Below are 13,475 nucleotides of genomic sequence, written 5' to 3'. Positions count from 1 at the left end.
GAAAGCTAGCTTACGCTTGAGAGGATCTATCTCGTTGACTATGGGACCCACGCTCGAGAAGACCTTCTGGGTGGGCACGGCTTCAACAGCCAGTAGACCCGCCAAGACGGCGCAGAGGGTTTGAGGGGCGATCATCGTCGCTGCTCTAAGGAGGACCAGAAGAAGCTCTAATCTTCACGTGTTGGTGAGCAGCCTACTGTGGGGTTGAGGATGGAGAGAGGGCGAACGGTGAGGGGTGGGAGGATGAGAGGTAACACAGGTAAGCAAGCACCAGAACCAAGACTTTCGGTGCTTTTTATTGATCGATTTCGATGACGTCAAGAAGCTTTGCAAACCTTATGAATGGTTCATCATCCATCTTCAGCTGAAACTGGATCAGAGCTGCTGACAAGAACGATGCAGAAACACTCGCGACAGCGGCAGGAGATAGCCGGACGACAGATAAGAGACGATGCATACGACACAACCCATCGAGGGCTTCCCCCAACCCAAGAGCAACCGCCATCGACCCCGCCTTCACGCCCGCCTAGTACCTCGTCGTCGTAGTGATCGCTCCGCCCTGATGCTGCGGCACAATCTCCCTCGTCGTCCGCTTGTAATGATAGTAGCCGTCCCCTCCTGGACCTGGTAAGCCCCTTCCGCCCGCTCCGCCATTCGCGCGGGTGGTCTTGCCGTCCCATGCCTCGTGTGGCCAGCCGAGGAAGGCGACGCTGGATGGTCAGTCTATGGCGCAGTATGGCAGGCACAGGATCTGAGTTGGAGGACTTACATGAGCATGCAGAGCATCGCTGTGAGGCCTAGCCATGTCTGTACGGTCAGATCCGGATACCCTCACATGTAGAAGAGTCGAAGGCGTGTACTTACAGCTGCGCCATATACCGCGCCTACCCCGCCCGCCTCGAACGTCCGCTTGGCGATACTCCACCCATAGATGGTCATCACCCACGCTACCAGTGTGATGATGGCCGATAGGTTGGCGGAGAATTTGAAGAACATGGAGTTGCCGACGTATCGCAGTGCCGCCGAGTTGTGGACAAAGAGGAGGGGGATGATGGCGATTAGGGTGAAGAAGGTGAAGATGATCGCTGGGGCGTCAGCGGGGAGCCATAAGTGCAAGTATGAGGTACTAGCTTGGAGACCGAAGAAGAAGAAAAAGAGCGGGAGACATACCGATAGGCCAGAGAACCATAGCCCCAGTCAGTGATGCGTTGACCTGAGGAGCGTACCTGCTCGAGTCAGCTAAGCTTGTCTTTCCTCGTCATATGGTGGCCACTCACTCATAGGAGACCAGATTCGGTAGGCAGTAACCTGGGTTGCACCATCCGAACGAGCCGAACCTGGTCAATCCAGACGAGGTGTAGACATCGAGAAACGAGATGCCCTGAATGAACGGGGTCGAGAAGGTGGTCAGGATTCTGTACCAGTCAGATATGGTATCAACCTGTCGAGGAATCTCAGAACAAAGAAAGGCTCACACTAGGATGAAGGCTGCGAAGCTAAGGACGAAGATTATGATGACGTGCGCGCCATAAGGGATCCGCTGAGTCAGTGAAGACATGGCCGGTTGCGTCCTATCTGATCGCGGATGAGTGAAGATGAGTGAAATGTGGGGGATCCTTCAAGGTTGAGTGATAGTCAGAAGAGAGTTCAGGTGGTCCTTGCAGGTCATATATTCTCCTTGGGGTGCTCATCTCAACACCGCTCGGCCAACATGGCTCGCTTCAAGTTCCAAAAGCGCCCTCTCCGGACCCCTTCAGGAGTTCCTGGCGGCACAATGAGCGTCCCGCCGTTCCCAAAGCAGAGCTCGCCGGATCCACTCGACAAAGAGCGCCGAGCGGTGCTGTGCTGTGTGTCTGGCGTTGCTGTCAATAGAGGACTTGTCCAAAGGATGCGGAGGTGAAGTTGTGGTCAAAAGAGATGCTGTAGTGGTCCATCCGAAACATGCCGTAATTTCGGGTCGGTCATCGGGCATCTCGCTCGCTGAAGCTTATTCGCCACCGTAGGCGAGTCAGCGACGCAAGCTGGCATGCTTCTCATGTCTCGCTGCTTACTGATCTACTATACAAAGCGCATGTAGCACTCCCCCGAAGGGCAGACCCCATACATCACTCTCAGATACCAGGATGAGCTCCAGCAAGCCCCACGTCCCGCCCGTCGACCCCGACACGCTCTACACCATCCCTATCGCCGACCGACCGCGACACGGTCCGCTCTTCTCCAAGGTCTTCTTCCCACTTGCCTTCAACTTGGGTATCCTGGGAATCAATGCCGTGCAGTTCTGCGCGCTGCCGCTGCTGTTGCTTCCGGTGGTTGGGAGGGGGATGTTTGAGGCTGTTATCGATTGGACCAAGGACAGTTTTGGGCGATTATGTGAGTGCACTGACGAGCGGCCGGGCACACACGCCTTGATTTCAGTGTATTAACAGTACTGTGTAGCTGAATTGCAGTGATTCTCATTACTGTCCTCTTCGCGCCGACGTCTCTACATCTGACAACCGACTCCCCCTCCCTCGCCTCCAACCTCGTCGAGCGGGACGCTCACGGCCGAATGACGCGCATCAACCTCCCTGACAGACTCGTCATCATGGCCAATCACCAATGCTACACCGATTGGATGTACATGTGGATCCTGGCGTGCTATGCTGGTCATGCGGAGGGATTGACTATCCTGTTGAAGTGGAGTTTGAGGCATGTCCCTTTTGTGGGCTGGGGAATGGTGAGCTATCTGCACGGCGCCGAATGCCCTTCGGGGGCCAGGGTCAGAGCTGATTCGACAGCGCTTCTTCCGCTTCATATTCCTGAGGCGCTCATGGGCAGCCGACCGAACAAACCTCACTAAAGCGCTCACTCGACTGGGCAAGGATGCTCTGTCGTCGGACGAATCGACACGACATGCCCTGACGTCCGCTAGCGGCTCTACTTTGGGCAAAGGCGAGGATGCTTCGCTCCTACCGCAGGTATCTGATACCGGAAGATCACCCCTGTGGCTGCTCATCTTTCCGGAGGGCACTATTACGAGCGACGAAGAGAGGGCGAAGAGCGTCAAGTACGCAAATAAAGAGGGAATTGTGAGTTCATTCAATCATCGTGCGCGAGCTGATGCCCAGGACGATCTGGCCGTCGCTCTGCACCCGCGCTCGACTGGTCTTCTTTTCTGCCTTCGTACACTCCTGCCCCAGGTACCGGACCTCCAGCTGCTAGATGTAACGATCGGGTATCCAGGCGTCCCGCTGGGCAAGTACCCCCAGTACTAGTAAGCTCAACAGCCTCTCTCTTCTGTCAGCGCAGACATGAGCTGACATTGCAGCTACGGCCTCGGATCTGTCTTCTTCAACTCGGTGCCGCCACCTACTGTACACATGCACCTCCGCTTACACTCGGACCTCTCCAGCATCCCATCCCTGAACACACCACCAACATCAAAGGATGACGCCTCGGCCCTCGCTGTCGATAGTTCTTCCCAAGACCTGGCGACCCCACAGGAGGCCAGAGCATTTGAGCTGTGGTTGCGAGGTGTATGGCAGGAGAAGGACGAGCGGTTAAAGCGGTTCATCCAGGATCAGAAGTTCGAGGGAGAGGTTTCGGTTGTGCGGATCAGGCAGACGTGAGTTTCTTTCCCGTCACCTCTTTCCACTCTGACCAATTGACCAGAGCTGACTCAGTAGGAAGTGGTATCACTGGGCAGCGGCGTTTGGGGCGGGCGGAGTAGGCGGTGTCATAGTGGCAGGGCAGGCGTTGACAAGGATAATCAGTAGGTCAAGCAAGTCGACCGAACGGCGCGTCAGGCTTGGGATATGAGAGGACTGGGCTGTCTGTATTATTCCTTATCCACTATGTAGCATGTATAGCCTGTCAGTCCATGTGCAATGTCTCGAGGCTTGCTCGAGGGTATATACCATACCGCTCGATCTGCACGCCAAGGTCGTCATCGGGTTGTTGAACGGCGATCGCCGTCCGTTGGAACACCGCTTGCTGCTGCGTTGCTGCACACGCATGTCCACAATCATCGATATCCAGTTACTCTCCCTTCTACATCTCACATTAGAGCTAGCCTATAGCCCAGCGCAGGATGGACACCCTCCTGAAGGGCCTGGTCGCCCCACACGACGTCCAAAAACCCCTCGTCGATGAGCGTGAATCGATCCTCGCGGCGCTGGACCAACTATGCGTGAAATCGCAATACAACGTCTCTCTCTCTACCGAGATCCGGGAGCTGCTGAAGCGCGGGCCCGCTTCGGCCTCGACTTCACGATCCACTCTCACTACATCACCAACTACCGCTACAGCCCCCGCCCCCGACCCGGGCAGCTTTGGCGGTTTCGCACACATGCCCATGCCCGCTCGGTCCCCATTCCGCGAATTCCCACCCTCATCTTCCTCCTCCTCATCCGTCACGCCCAAACCACATCCCAACGCCCCTACCATCACGCGCACCGACCGCGGACTGCACATCTCCATGCCGACTCCGGGGGACGTAACAGCCACCCCCGCCTCCGAGTACTTTGCGAACCAAGGGCTCCGGACGGGCTCGGCGAGCGGGTCCGCGGTGGTCATGCAGAGTCCGGACGGGCGGCCTTTTGGGGTCTTCTTTGAGCCGCCGGTCAAGTCGGACCGGCGCGTTAGTGCGGGTGCGTCAGGACGGCCTCTGTCCAGTGGCGGCACACGGAAAAGTTTCGGGAGGAAGACGAGTATAGTGGTTGAGCGCGAGCGAGAGAGGGAAAGGGAGACACCAGAGGATGGGTCACCCGCAAATATGTCGCCTAGTGGGAGTAGGCGGGCCTCGGGGTTTTCAGCGGGAGAGACGGCGCCGCCGTCGAGAAGGAATAGCACGAAGGAGGGGGAAGGATCGGGGATGAATAGTCCAGTTGGGTCAGGGAGGAAGGGGAGAAGGGGGTCGAACGCTGTGGTGGTAGATGAGGAAGTGGCGCCCCCCGCCCAGGCGGAACCGGTCATCGCGAAGGGAAGGGCGAAGGGGGAGTCACTGGTCAAGACGGCGAGTAGACGGCGGGCGAGTGGGCCAAGCGGGCAGTCTAGCCCAGCGACCGAGGTTCCGCCAAAAGTGGCACCGACTGCGGGAAAGGATGCGGAGGTCAAGCCAAAAAGCAAGAAGAAGGCAAAGGATGAGGATATGGTGGTTCCTCCGATCAACGTGTTGATTGTTGAAGGTGAGCTACCGTCTCATTTCTTGACCTTGAGTCGAGATGTGACCTATAGCTGACCTCTAGATAACCCTATTAACCAAAACATTCTGAGCATGTTCTTGAAAAAGAAGAAGATCAAGCATCAAACGGCCAAAGATGGAGAAGAGGCGGTGAAGAAGTGGAAGACCGGCGGGTTCCATCTGATCCTCGTGAGCCCCTTCTGCCGTCCCCTCCCTACTCCTTCTTCGCTGACACTGCAGATGGATATCCAACTCCCAGTCAAGGACGGCATCGAAGCGACGCGCGAAATCCGGGACTTGGAACGCAACTCCAATATCGGTGTTTTCCCCATGACGCCTGCGACCGAGATGCCATCGCGGCAACTTTCGCTCGGCTCGCTCGGCGCGATCCCCCCCTCCCCGCTCCGGTCCAGCGTCATTATTGTCGCACTGACAGCGAGCAGTCTGCAGACTGATCGTGTGAATGCGCTGGCGGCGGGGTGTAACGATTTCTTGACGAAACCGGTGTCGTTGAAGTGGTTGGAGCAAAAGACGATCGAGTGGGGGTGTATGCAGGTGAGTACTGGCTTTGGTCGACAGAGGGAGTCGTAGCTGATAGACTAGGCGTTGATTGACTTTGATGGTTGGAGGCGATGGAAATCTGCGGATCCCAAAGATCCAGCCAACGAAACGAAGAAGGGCTTCCAAACTATGCCCAACGCCGCCGCAAAGTCCATCGCGGGCCGGCTCAAGATCAACCCGGAACGCAGGTCGCTCCGGCAATCATCTACCTCTAGCCAAGGATCGATCATCGTCCCGGACCCCTCCGCCACCCCTTCCACCGCCAATACAAATACCTCCTCTGCTCCCTCATCTGCCACTGCCCCACCCCATCCCCATCCTGAAATCGCCGTCCACACAGCCACTCCCACCCCCCTTGACCCATCCGGTCCAGGATCGGACGGATCGCAGCGCTCAGCCGAGCAGAAGGAGGCAGCGGAAGAGCTCGAAAAGGCGCGTATGGAACTACAGGATCTCACGCCCGTCGTGGCTCCCATTGCGGTGGATGAGGAGCGGTTGCTGGGCAAAGTAGGCGCTAGCGAGCCAGAAGAGCTGGAGGCGGTTGCTGTCCGCCCGAGTCTGGCGGATTTGAGAGCGGGGAGTATGGGCAGTCCGAGTGGGAGTGGAGGAAGTGCCGGGGTCAGCGCCGAGCCGGATCTGGGGAGTATAATGGAGGCGGACGGACAGGGGGGTGGGGATCGATTGTTGGGCGAAAGGGTGGAGAAGAAACTGCCGGCTGTTCCACCGCAATAAGGCGGACAAGGCGGCGGGGAGACGGGGAGAGGGGGAGGGAAGCGTCTAGGATCGCCATCATCTACATAGATATGTTGCACAATTAGTCTGTAGAGTATCGTTTGGGGGTTCACCGTCATACATGCACCGGGATGAACCAGGCTGTCGCCATGCGGTAATACAAAGGGCGAGATCTGAATGGGCAAGGCCAGAGCAAGGACCGATTATCCGATCTCTGTCTTGACGCTCAAGCGATACCAAGCCATAGGATATACGAGTCTTGTACAAGCAAAATCAGTCCAACTCTCAAGATCTACCTAAAGCCATCGCCCCAAGTACCCCCGCCCGATCCTGATCCCAATTTCACTCCACTCAATCCCGCTCAGACACTCAATACCCACTTCCCATCCACCGGCACGACCTTGATTCCCTCCAACACATCCTCGCGATCAATCAAATCCCCCTCATGCTTCGCTTTCGACAACTGCTCGACCAACTGCTTGAGGCTCCGGGCGGTCGCCGACTCGCCTGCGGCAGGGGCAGTCGACGGAGCGGGGTGCTTGGCAAAGTTCTTCCGGAGGCGTTTGAGGGTCTTTTCGGACACGGCGGGAGTGGCGGCGGGGGTGGTCGTGGATGTGGAGGAGGAGGGGGCGGTAGGAGCGACGGCGTCGGAAGAGGAGCGTTTCCGTTTCTTCTCCTTGTCCTTTTTGTCTTTTGGTGTGAGGATGTCCGAGGTGGTAGGAGCGGGTGCGGATGATGATGATGTGATAGCCGGGGTGGAAGCTGCAGCTTGTGCTGAAACAGACGTGGCACGGTCGTCGTCCCCCGCTGCCGATTTGGGCCGCTTCGAATTCGCCTTGGCCCCCGTTCCGCCCTTATCCCCCTTCTTCTTGTTCTTCTTTGGCTTGGCCGCCTGCATTGGTGCTGCCACTGGGACCGCTGCTACCGCCGGTACCGCCGCCGCTGGTCCAGGAGTGTCATCGAACCTCAGCTTCGTACCTACCACCGGCACCGCCGACGTTGGCGCAGGCGCAGGCGCAGGCGCAGGCGTAGGCGCCGGACTCGTCTCCGCGGGCGTATTCGTCCCCCAGCTCCTCATCCCCTCTTTCGGGCCCATCCGATTTTCCCCACTCGCCTGCTTCATAGACGGCTGCGCAGACATGGCGGGCGAGCCGTATCCCGCCGGCGCACCGTATCCGGATCCTTGACCTGGGACTTGAGGTCCCGCGTACCCGCCGTACCCGCCTCCGCCTCCACCTCGCCCGCGGCTGTTTCCGCCGTATCCCCCTCGGCCGCCCCCGCCGCGATATGAAGGCCCGGAAGAGGCGTAATCGGGGGTGTTCTCGATGACTGCGAGTCGCGATGGGTGGATTGCCGGGGCGGGGGCAGAGGAGGAGCCTGCTTCGGATGCGGCGGCGGCTGGCTGAGGGGTGAGAGTAGGTGTGGGTGCAGAGGGAGCGGGAACAGCTTGTTTGCCCTATAGTATCAGCTATGCCCGCTGACGTTGGCGGATTACCATGCAGCTGACCTTCTTGCCTCCCTTGTAGAGAGCTCCCTGATACTTCTCAGCCTCGGAAATACAGCTCGTGTGAGTTCTGTAAATATAAGCTATAGCTCATCTGTGCGATATGGTCAGCGTACTTGTACTCTTGATTCCGGAAAGTAGTCGAGCAATCTACAGCGTCAGCTATTCGCCCATTGGACTAGTCCGAAGCGTGCCAGCTGACCAAGACATGTGAAGCTCGCGTGACACCTTGAGCGATGTTGATCCAGCTTGGGCTTCTTGACAGTATCCGCACAGCCGTCGCATCTGAGGTATCAGCTTGGGGTTCTCGTCGTGGGAGGACGCCACACAGCTCACTGGAAGGAGACCATCTTGCCAGTACAGGATACAGTAGGCTTCTTATAGAAAGATGAGGTACAGCAGGGCTCCTAGCAGGGCTTGCGGCAAGTACAAGCAGCGCCTAGAAATTTACACCTGCCAATTTTGATCACGTGCCGGTGGAGGTCTGTTTACGGCACGGTCATGGCAAGACCGTGCGTCAGCTCTGGTGGACGCGTCGAGCGCGACTTTCGCTGTCCACCTCACCTCGTCCCATATACCTCTTTACTGATATACTAAAGCCACTCAAACAAAAGCCACCATGTCTAACTTGGGTCCAGAGCGTGAGTGTAATCATCTACATCTCCTGTCTGGCAGTAGCCGGTCTCCGTGGGCGGCCAGACTAGGGCTGCGAAGTTGTCGCCTGCCTCTTTGCCCCTCTTCCTTCCCTTACCCGGATGTCCCGAGCGCCTTGAGCGCTGGAGCTTGGCATGGACTACTATCCAGATGGGGAGATTACGGAATATAAGGGGAGATATACTGATCCAATAGCTCGGATCAACTCCCGCAATCTCTCTAAATTCATCAACCAGACTGTCCGCTTGACGTGCAAGATTGTACAGGTGAAGGGGGACATGGCGACTGTGGAAGCAAGCGATGGTGGGCAGGTGAGTGTGATCAGCTTAAACGGAACCGTATTTCTGCACCGAATAGCACAGGTCCTTGAGCTGACGCTTTCAGGTCGGAGTACTGCTTTCAAGAGTACGCCCATTTCCTTCCCTACTGAACGATATGCTGACTTTGGTAGGATATGCACATGGCAGACCCCTTTGTCGAAATCATCGGGACGGTCAAGGAGGACAATACCGTCAAGGCGCTAACGAGTATCAATCTGGGGAAGACACTGGGTGAGCTGGGCTTTTCCTTCGGAGGTTGGGTACAGCTCACCGGGCACAGATATGAAGGCGGTGGATCAGGTGGTGGAGCTGGCCAACTCGTCCAAGGGGTCCGGGGTCTTCACATGATCGAGTGGAGGAGGTGAGACTGGAAGCTAGGGATATGAGAGAAAAGAGCGACCGCTGGGCTCGCATGTAGATATAGAAGCTGAAGCATGTACGTTCATAGCATCGCTTCCGCGTCTCCAGTTCAGATCGCTCGGACTGCCATGACCCTTGCCTGGGGCTCGGCTCGGCACGATCCCCCTTGACAAATTACACATGCGATGCATGTTTTCTGCTCATTTTGGTACAGGTCGAACCACAACTCCCCGGAATCTCCCTTCTCCACGCTTATCTGGAACTCCTCATGCAGCGTTTCGCAGAACTGACGTATAAGCTACCGCTTCGCGGCCAGAAATGAGGCCCTTTGCCAGCTTACCCAGAATGACCGAATCTCCTCTCAGGAAAATTTTACTGTGGAAGTCAGCTGTGTTCACCTCCGTCATCGAAGGAGCGGACAACTCACGAAATAAAGCGGTCTTTGTTGATTGGCTTCTTATCCTTTCCTTTTGGGTTCTCTACCCACATCTGCGAGGTCAGCTCTGCTCGCGGAGGGTCGGATTTCGATACAAGCGCGAGAAGGCGTAGAAGGGTATATGATATGGCTTGACAGTCCCCTTCGGCCTCCTACTTGCCCCTCATCCTCATGAACAGCGTACACCGGGGATCTTCCTCGTCCCATAAGCCATCATCATCCATCCGAAACGTCCAAAACCACCCCATCGATCCAGACGATCCCCCTGGGCTCCCGCGCCGAAGCCTCCTATCCCTGATCCTTAAATCGGCCATTCGTTCCCCATACACCCCAACTCACCTCCTTGACATTCTCCAACACCATATTGCTATGCCGGTCAAACGCCTTGACCCTCGCCAGCAGCTTCTTGTTATTCCTCAGAGAAATCAACACCTGACTCTGGTTCCTGACCGCCTGCTGCAGGACCGAGAGAGGCCCCTGGGAGATTTCCCATTCTTCTAGCTCGCGGATCTGGCCTTCGTCCAGCTCGGATTTGGGGACGTTGAGGTATTGACTGTTGAGAGGAGGTGGGTGTGGGTGATTGGATAGTGCGTGGGTGGTAGGCGATAGGACGGTATGGGGAGGAAGGGATGATTGGGATGGACGATATTTCGATAGTCACAGGTGTGGGCATAATGGGAGTTCAGGGAGAGCCTCGGTCAGCTTCTGTCTCCTGCATATATGGCTGTAGCGCCGCGGAGCTTACCTCATTGTTTATCAGTAGTGTGAGAAGGTGGACTTGATGTGTATAGGGTATGAAGGAGGCAGAGTATAGCGAGAGTTGATGAGCTGTTGGTGGTAGAGCCTGCTACCAGCATGACGTGGCTTTGTTTGGGTTCAAATCAGATCAGAGCTGACACATCTTGCTGACAAGATGCAGCAGCAGCAGGCGCGTCAGCCAAGACTGACGTCGCCACCCAACTCAAAGATCTTTCAGAGCGCTCGAGGCGAAGCTGTCTATCCAATCCCTCTCTGCTTATCAATAACATCTACACCTCTCGCTCATCAGACACTCCCCGCCATGTTCGGGAACAAGGGCAAAGGCAAGACCGTCGAGCAAAAAGCCGCCAAGGGGGAGCTGCACCCCTTTCTCCGAGGCAACTTCACCCCGGTCGTTGAAGAGTACATTTCGCACATCTGCGAGATTGAGGGTAGGGTGCCTGCTGAGCTCCTGGGGGGTCAGTATATCCGCAATGGGGGCAACCCTATCTACCCGCCAGAAAAGGGACGGCATTATCACTGGTGCGTACCCCTCCTTTAACCTCGAGCTGGAGCTGACCAGCAGGTTCGACGGTGATGGAATGCTGCATGGTGTATTGTTCCCCAAGGACCCGTCGTCCCCGCCAACGTATACGAATAGGCACCTCGCTACTCCCATGCTTTCGCTCGCGCTCATCCTCCTCCGCTCGCCCGTTCCCTCCATCGCCCTCCTCATCTCGCCCTTATCGTCCTTACACCGCCTAGCCAAGGCGCTGACCGAGGCGGTCTTCCTGCTTATCCGGGCGAGGATGGGCGTGCTTAGTGTGGCGAATACGGCGGTGGTATGGTGGGGCCAGGGAATGGGGAGCGAGGCGGCCGAAGAACTCCGGGCGGAAGTCGCGGCCGAGAAGCTCGAAGCGGAGAAGGCAGGCGGGAGTCGGCCGAATCTTAGGCGAAGGTTGACGAATAAGGGGATGGGTTATAAGCGGGATCATCGGCTACTGGCGACGTGTGAGAGTGGGCCGCCGTTGGAGGTCAGGGTGCCGGAGCTGGAGACGGTCAGGTGGGATAGGTTGGAGGATACCCAAGGGGAGAATTTGAATACGAAGAGGGGCAAGATGGGGTGGATGTCTCGACTAGGCCTGTCGGCAGTATCGGAGGTGAGCTACCCGGTCTCCGTCATGTAGAGGGTCAGCTGATGATTAGGACTGGATGACGGCTCATCCCCGGGTCGATCCCGTCGACGGCTCGCTCCTCTTCTACTCGACACCGATGTTTGGCTCGCCACATTTCCTGTACTCCGTCATTGACAGGAAAGGAAATCATCTTGTATGGAAAGCAGGTGTCGACGTCGGCCGGGCTAAAATGTACGTCCAGCTGATCAGCCCTCGCCGGGTCGAGCGATGCAGGCCATTAGCTGATATTTTAGGATGCATGATTTCGCCGCCACGCGAACACATACAATCGTCATGAACCTCCCCCTCACCATGTCCCCGGCCAACTTCTTCGAATTCCCCCCTGTCCCCATGATCCACTTTGACCGCACCCTCCCTTCCGAATTCATCGTTTTCCCCCGGCTTCTCGGTTCCTCCGCCACTCCACAACGTCCAGCCCGCTTCATCGACCCCGAACCCAGCATGATCTTCCACTCTGCAAGCTCATGGGACGAGCCCGACTCTACCGGCAAGATCATCGCCGTCAACATGCTTGGCTGCCGGTTCCGGTCGGCCAAGCTTGTGTATACCGCAGGCGCAGTGGAGGTGCCCAAGGCGGAAACGATGTTTGGGGACGATACCGTCATGCTTCATTATCACCGCTTTCTCCTTCCGCCCGACTATACGACCTCGCCCGACCCAGATACAAAAGGCACCATCACGCACTCGTTCCCCCTTTCCCCTATCCCGATCGAGTTCCCCTCGACACACCCGGATCTCGATATGCAGGCGGGGCAGTTCGTATACGCCTGCACGATGCGCGAAGGGACATTCGACGAGCGGTTAGGTGGAGCAGCCAAAGTGGACGCATTGGTCAAGGTGGATGTGAGGGAGTTGACGCGGCGAGGGCGGGAAAGAGGGGAAGGGAAATCAAGGGATCCGGTAGATCCGAGATCGGCACCCCAGATTATGCGGGATTGGAAGGAGGGCAGAGGCGGTGCGATTGAGATCTTCCCATTGCCCGAAGGCTGGTTTGCGCAGGAACCAAGGTTTGTTCCGAGGCAGAACCCGACGTCGGAGGATGATGGATATTTGCTCACTTATGGTGAGTTCACGCGATCCTATATGGACAGCGGATCAAGCTGACTCAGTAGTGTACGACGAGCGGAATCTGTCACCTGAGGGCGAACCTGCGATGGGCCCTGGGACTGGATCCGAGCTTTGGGTTATCGACGCCAAGCGGATGCATGAAGGTATGGATGCTGTGGCATGTCGAGTCAAGCTTCCTCAGCGGGTCCCATACGGGTATGTTTCCCGTACTGAATCACAGCTGTGATACTCGTTTGCGCTATACGCAAGATGACATCTGAGCTGACACTGCAGTCTACACGGCACCTTCCTCCCCCCTGCACTCACCCGCAATCAACGCCCTCTCCCCGAACCCCTCCCTGAGCAACCCCTCATCCAGACCAAACTCGCCGCATCGCGGATCCGCCGCGTCGTCAATATCATATTTGACCGTCCCGCCAAGCGCGTCATGACCCACCCCGAGCAGATTCTGCTATCCATCATGTGGCCCGTTGCCGTCGGACTACTAGGACTTGCGTTGCTGGAAACAGCAGGTGTCCTATTCGGACGGAATGCCCATTCTGCACTCAGGGTAATTCCTGGTTTAGCGGACGGCGTGAATGTAACGGCCCAGGGCGAGGGTCAGGCGTTCGTCCCGTACACCCGAACAGGCTCCGCATCGGGTCCGCTGGCGGTGCTGGAAGATTGTGGGAGAGAGTTTGTAGGTCGGACGTCGGCTTATCCCGTTCCGCAGGCGTTTGCGGTGGTATTGGCGCTGGGGACGGCG

At 57.2% G+C, this 13,475-nt stretch overlaps 7 protein-coding genes across 7 annotated transcripts; 4 read left to right on the top strand and 3 right to left on the bottom strand.

The window, feature by feature from the left end:
• Positions 1-526: 526 nt before the first annotated feature.
• Positions 527-1,558, bottom strand: MKK02DRAFT_42669 (uncharacterized protein; the record flags this gene model as incomplete). The annotated part of the gene is made up of 6 exons (XM_053092106.1): positions 527-710; positions 770-807; positions 865-1,085; positions 1,171-1,226; positions 1,278-1,415; positions 1,476-1,558. 6 exons carry the CDS (start codon positions 1,556-1,558, stop codon positions 527-529), a joined length of 720 nt encoding a protein of 239 aa, XP_052948056.1.
• A 565-nt stretch (positions 1,559-2,123) lies between these two features.
• MKK02DRAFT_22982 (acyltransferase-domain-containing protein) lies at positions 2,124-3,798 on the top strand (the record flags this gene model as incomplete). The annotated part of the gene is made up of 6 exons (XM_053086654.1): positions 2,124-2,370; positions 2,448-2,716; positions 2,778-3,068; positions 3,108-3,253; positions 3,308-3,604; positions 3,666-3,798. 6 exons carry the CDS (start codon positions 2,124-2,126, stop codon positions 3,796-3,798), a joined length of 1,383 nt encoding a protein of 460 aa, XP_052948055.1.
• Positions 3,799-5,224: 1,426 nt separating this feature from the next.
• On the top strand, positions 5,225-5,752 carry MKK02DRAFT_22298 (CheY-like superfamily; the record flags this gene model as incomplete). Its single annotated transcript, XM_053086546.1, has 2 exons — positions 5,225-5,350; positions 5,402-5,752. Coding segments are annotated over 2 exons (477 nt in total), but the record flags the coding sequence as incomplete, so codon positions are not given.
• Positions 5,753-6,815: 1,063 nt separating this feature from the next.
• MKK02DRAFT_42667 (uncharacterized protein) lies at positions 6,816-8,308 on the bottom strand (the record flags this gene model as incomplete). The annotated part of the gene is made up of 5 exons (XM_053092105.1): positions 6,816-7,910; positions 7,962-8,028; positions 8,075-8,108; positions 8,161-8,243; positions 8,295-8,308. 5 exons carry the CDS (start codon positions 8,306-8,308, stop codon positions 6,816-6,818), a joined length of 1,293 nt encoding a protein of 430 aa, XP_052948053.1.
• Positions 8,309-8,577: 269 nt separating this feature from the next.
• On the top strand, positions 8,578-9,280 carry MKK02DRAFT_42666 (replication factor A protein 3; the record flags this gene model as incomplete). The annotated part of the gene is made up of 5 exons (XM_053092104.1): positions 8,578-8,599; positions 8,808-8,923; positions 8,997-9,017; positions 9,064-9,163; positions 9,213-9,280. 5 exons carry the CDS (start codon positions 8,578-8,580, stop codon positions 9,278-9,280), a joined length of 327 nt encoding a protein of 108 aa, XP_052948052.1.
• A 278-nt stretch (positions 9,281-9,558) lies between these two features.
• Positions 9,559-10,401, bottom strand: MKK02DRAFT_42665 (putative pre-mRNA splicing factor; the record flags this gene model as incomplete). The annotated part of the gene is made up of 5 exons (XM_053092103.1): positions 9,559-9,578; positions 9,633-9,667; positions 9,720-9,781; positions 10,068-10,281; positions 10,373-10,401. The coding sequence occupies 5 exons, from the start codon at positions 10,399-10,401 to the stop codon at positions 9,559-9,561; spliced, it is 360 nt and encodes a 119-aa protein (XP_052948051.1).
• A 387-nt stretch (positions 10,402-10,788) lies between these two features.
• Positions 10,789-12,956, top strand: MKK02DRAFT_36101 (carotenoid oxygenase; the record flags this gene model as incomplete). The annotated part of the gene is made up of 5 exons (XM_053089348.1): positions 10,789-11,009; positions 11,053-11,617; positions 11,673-11,833; positions 11,896-12,725; positions 12,775-12,956. The coding sequence occupies 5 exons, from the start codon at positions 10,789-10,791 to the stop codon at positions 12,954-12,956; spliced, it is 1,959 nt and encodes a 652-aa protein (XP_052948050.1).
• Between the last annotated feature and the right edge of the window lie 519 nt (positions 12,957-13,475).

The sequence above is a fragment of the Dioszegia hungarica genome (assembly GCF_025882075.1).
Source record: "Dioszegia hungarica strain PDD-24b-2 chromosome Unknown MKK02contig_6, whole genome shotgun sequence".
NCBI classification, from domain to species: domain Eukaryota; kingdom Fungi; phylum Basidiomycota; class Tremellomycetes; order Tremellales; family Bulleribasidiaceae; genus Dioszegia; species Dioszegia hungarica.
The sequence above is the reverse complement of the archived record's forward strand: the minus strand, read 5'-3'. Positions and strand labels throughout refer to the sequence as shown.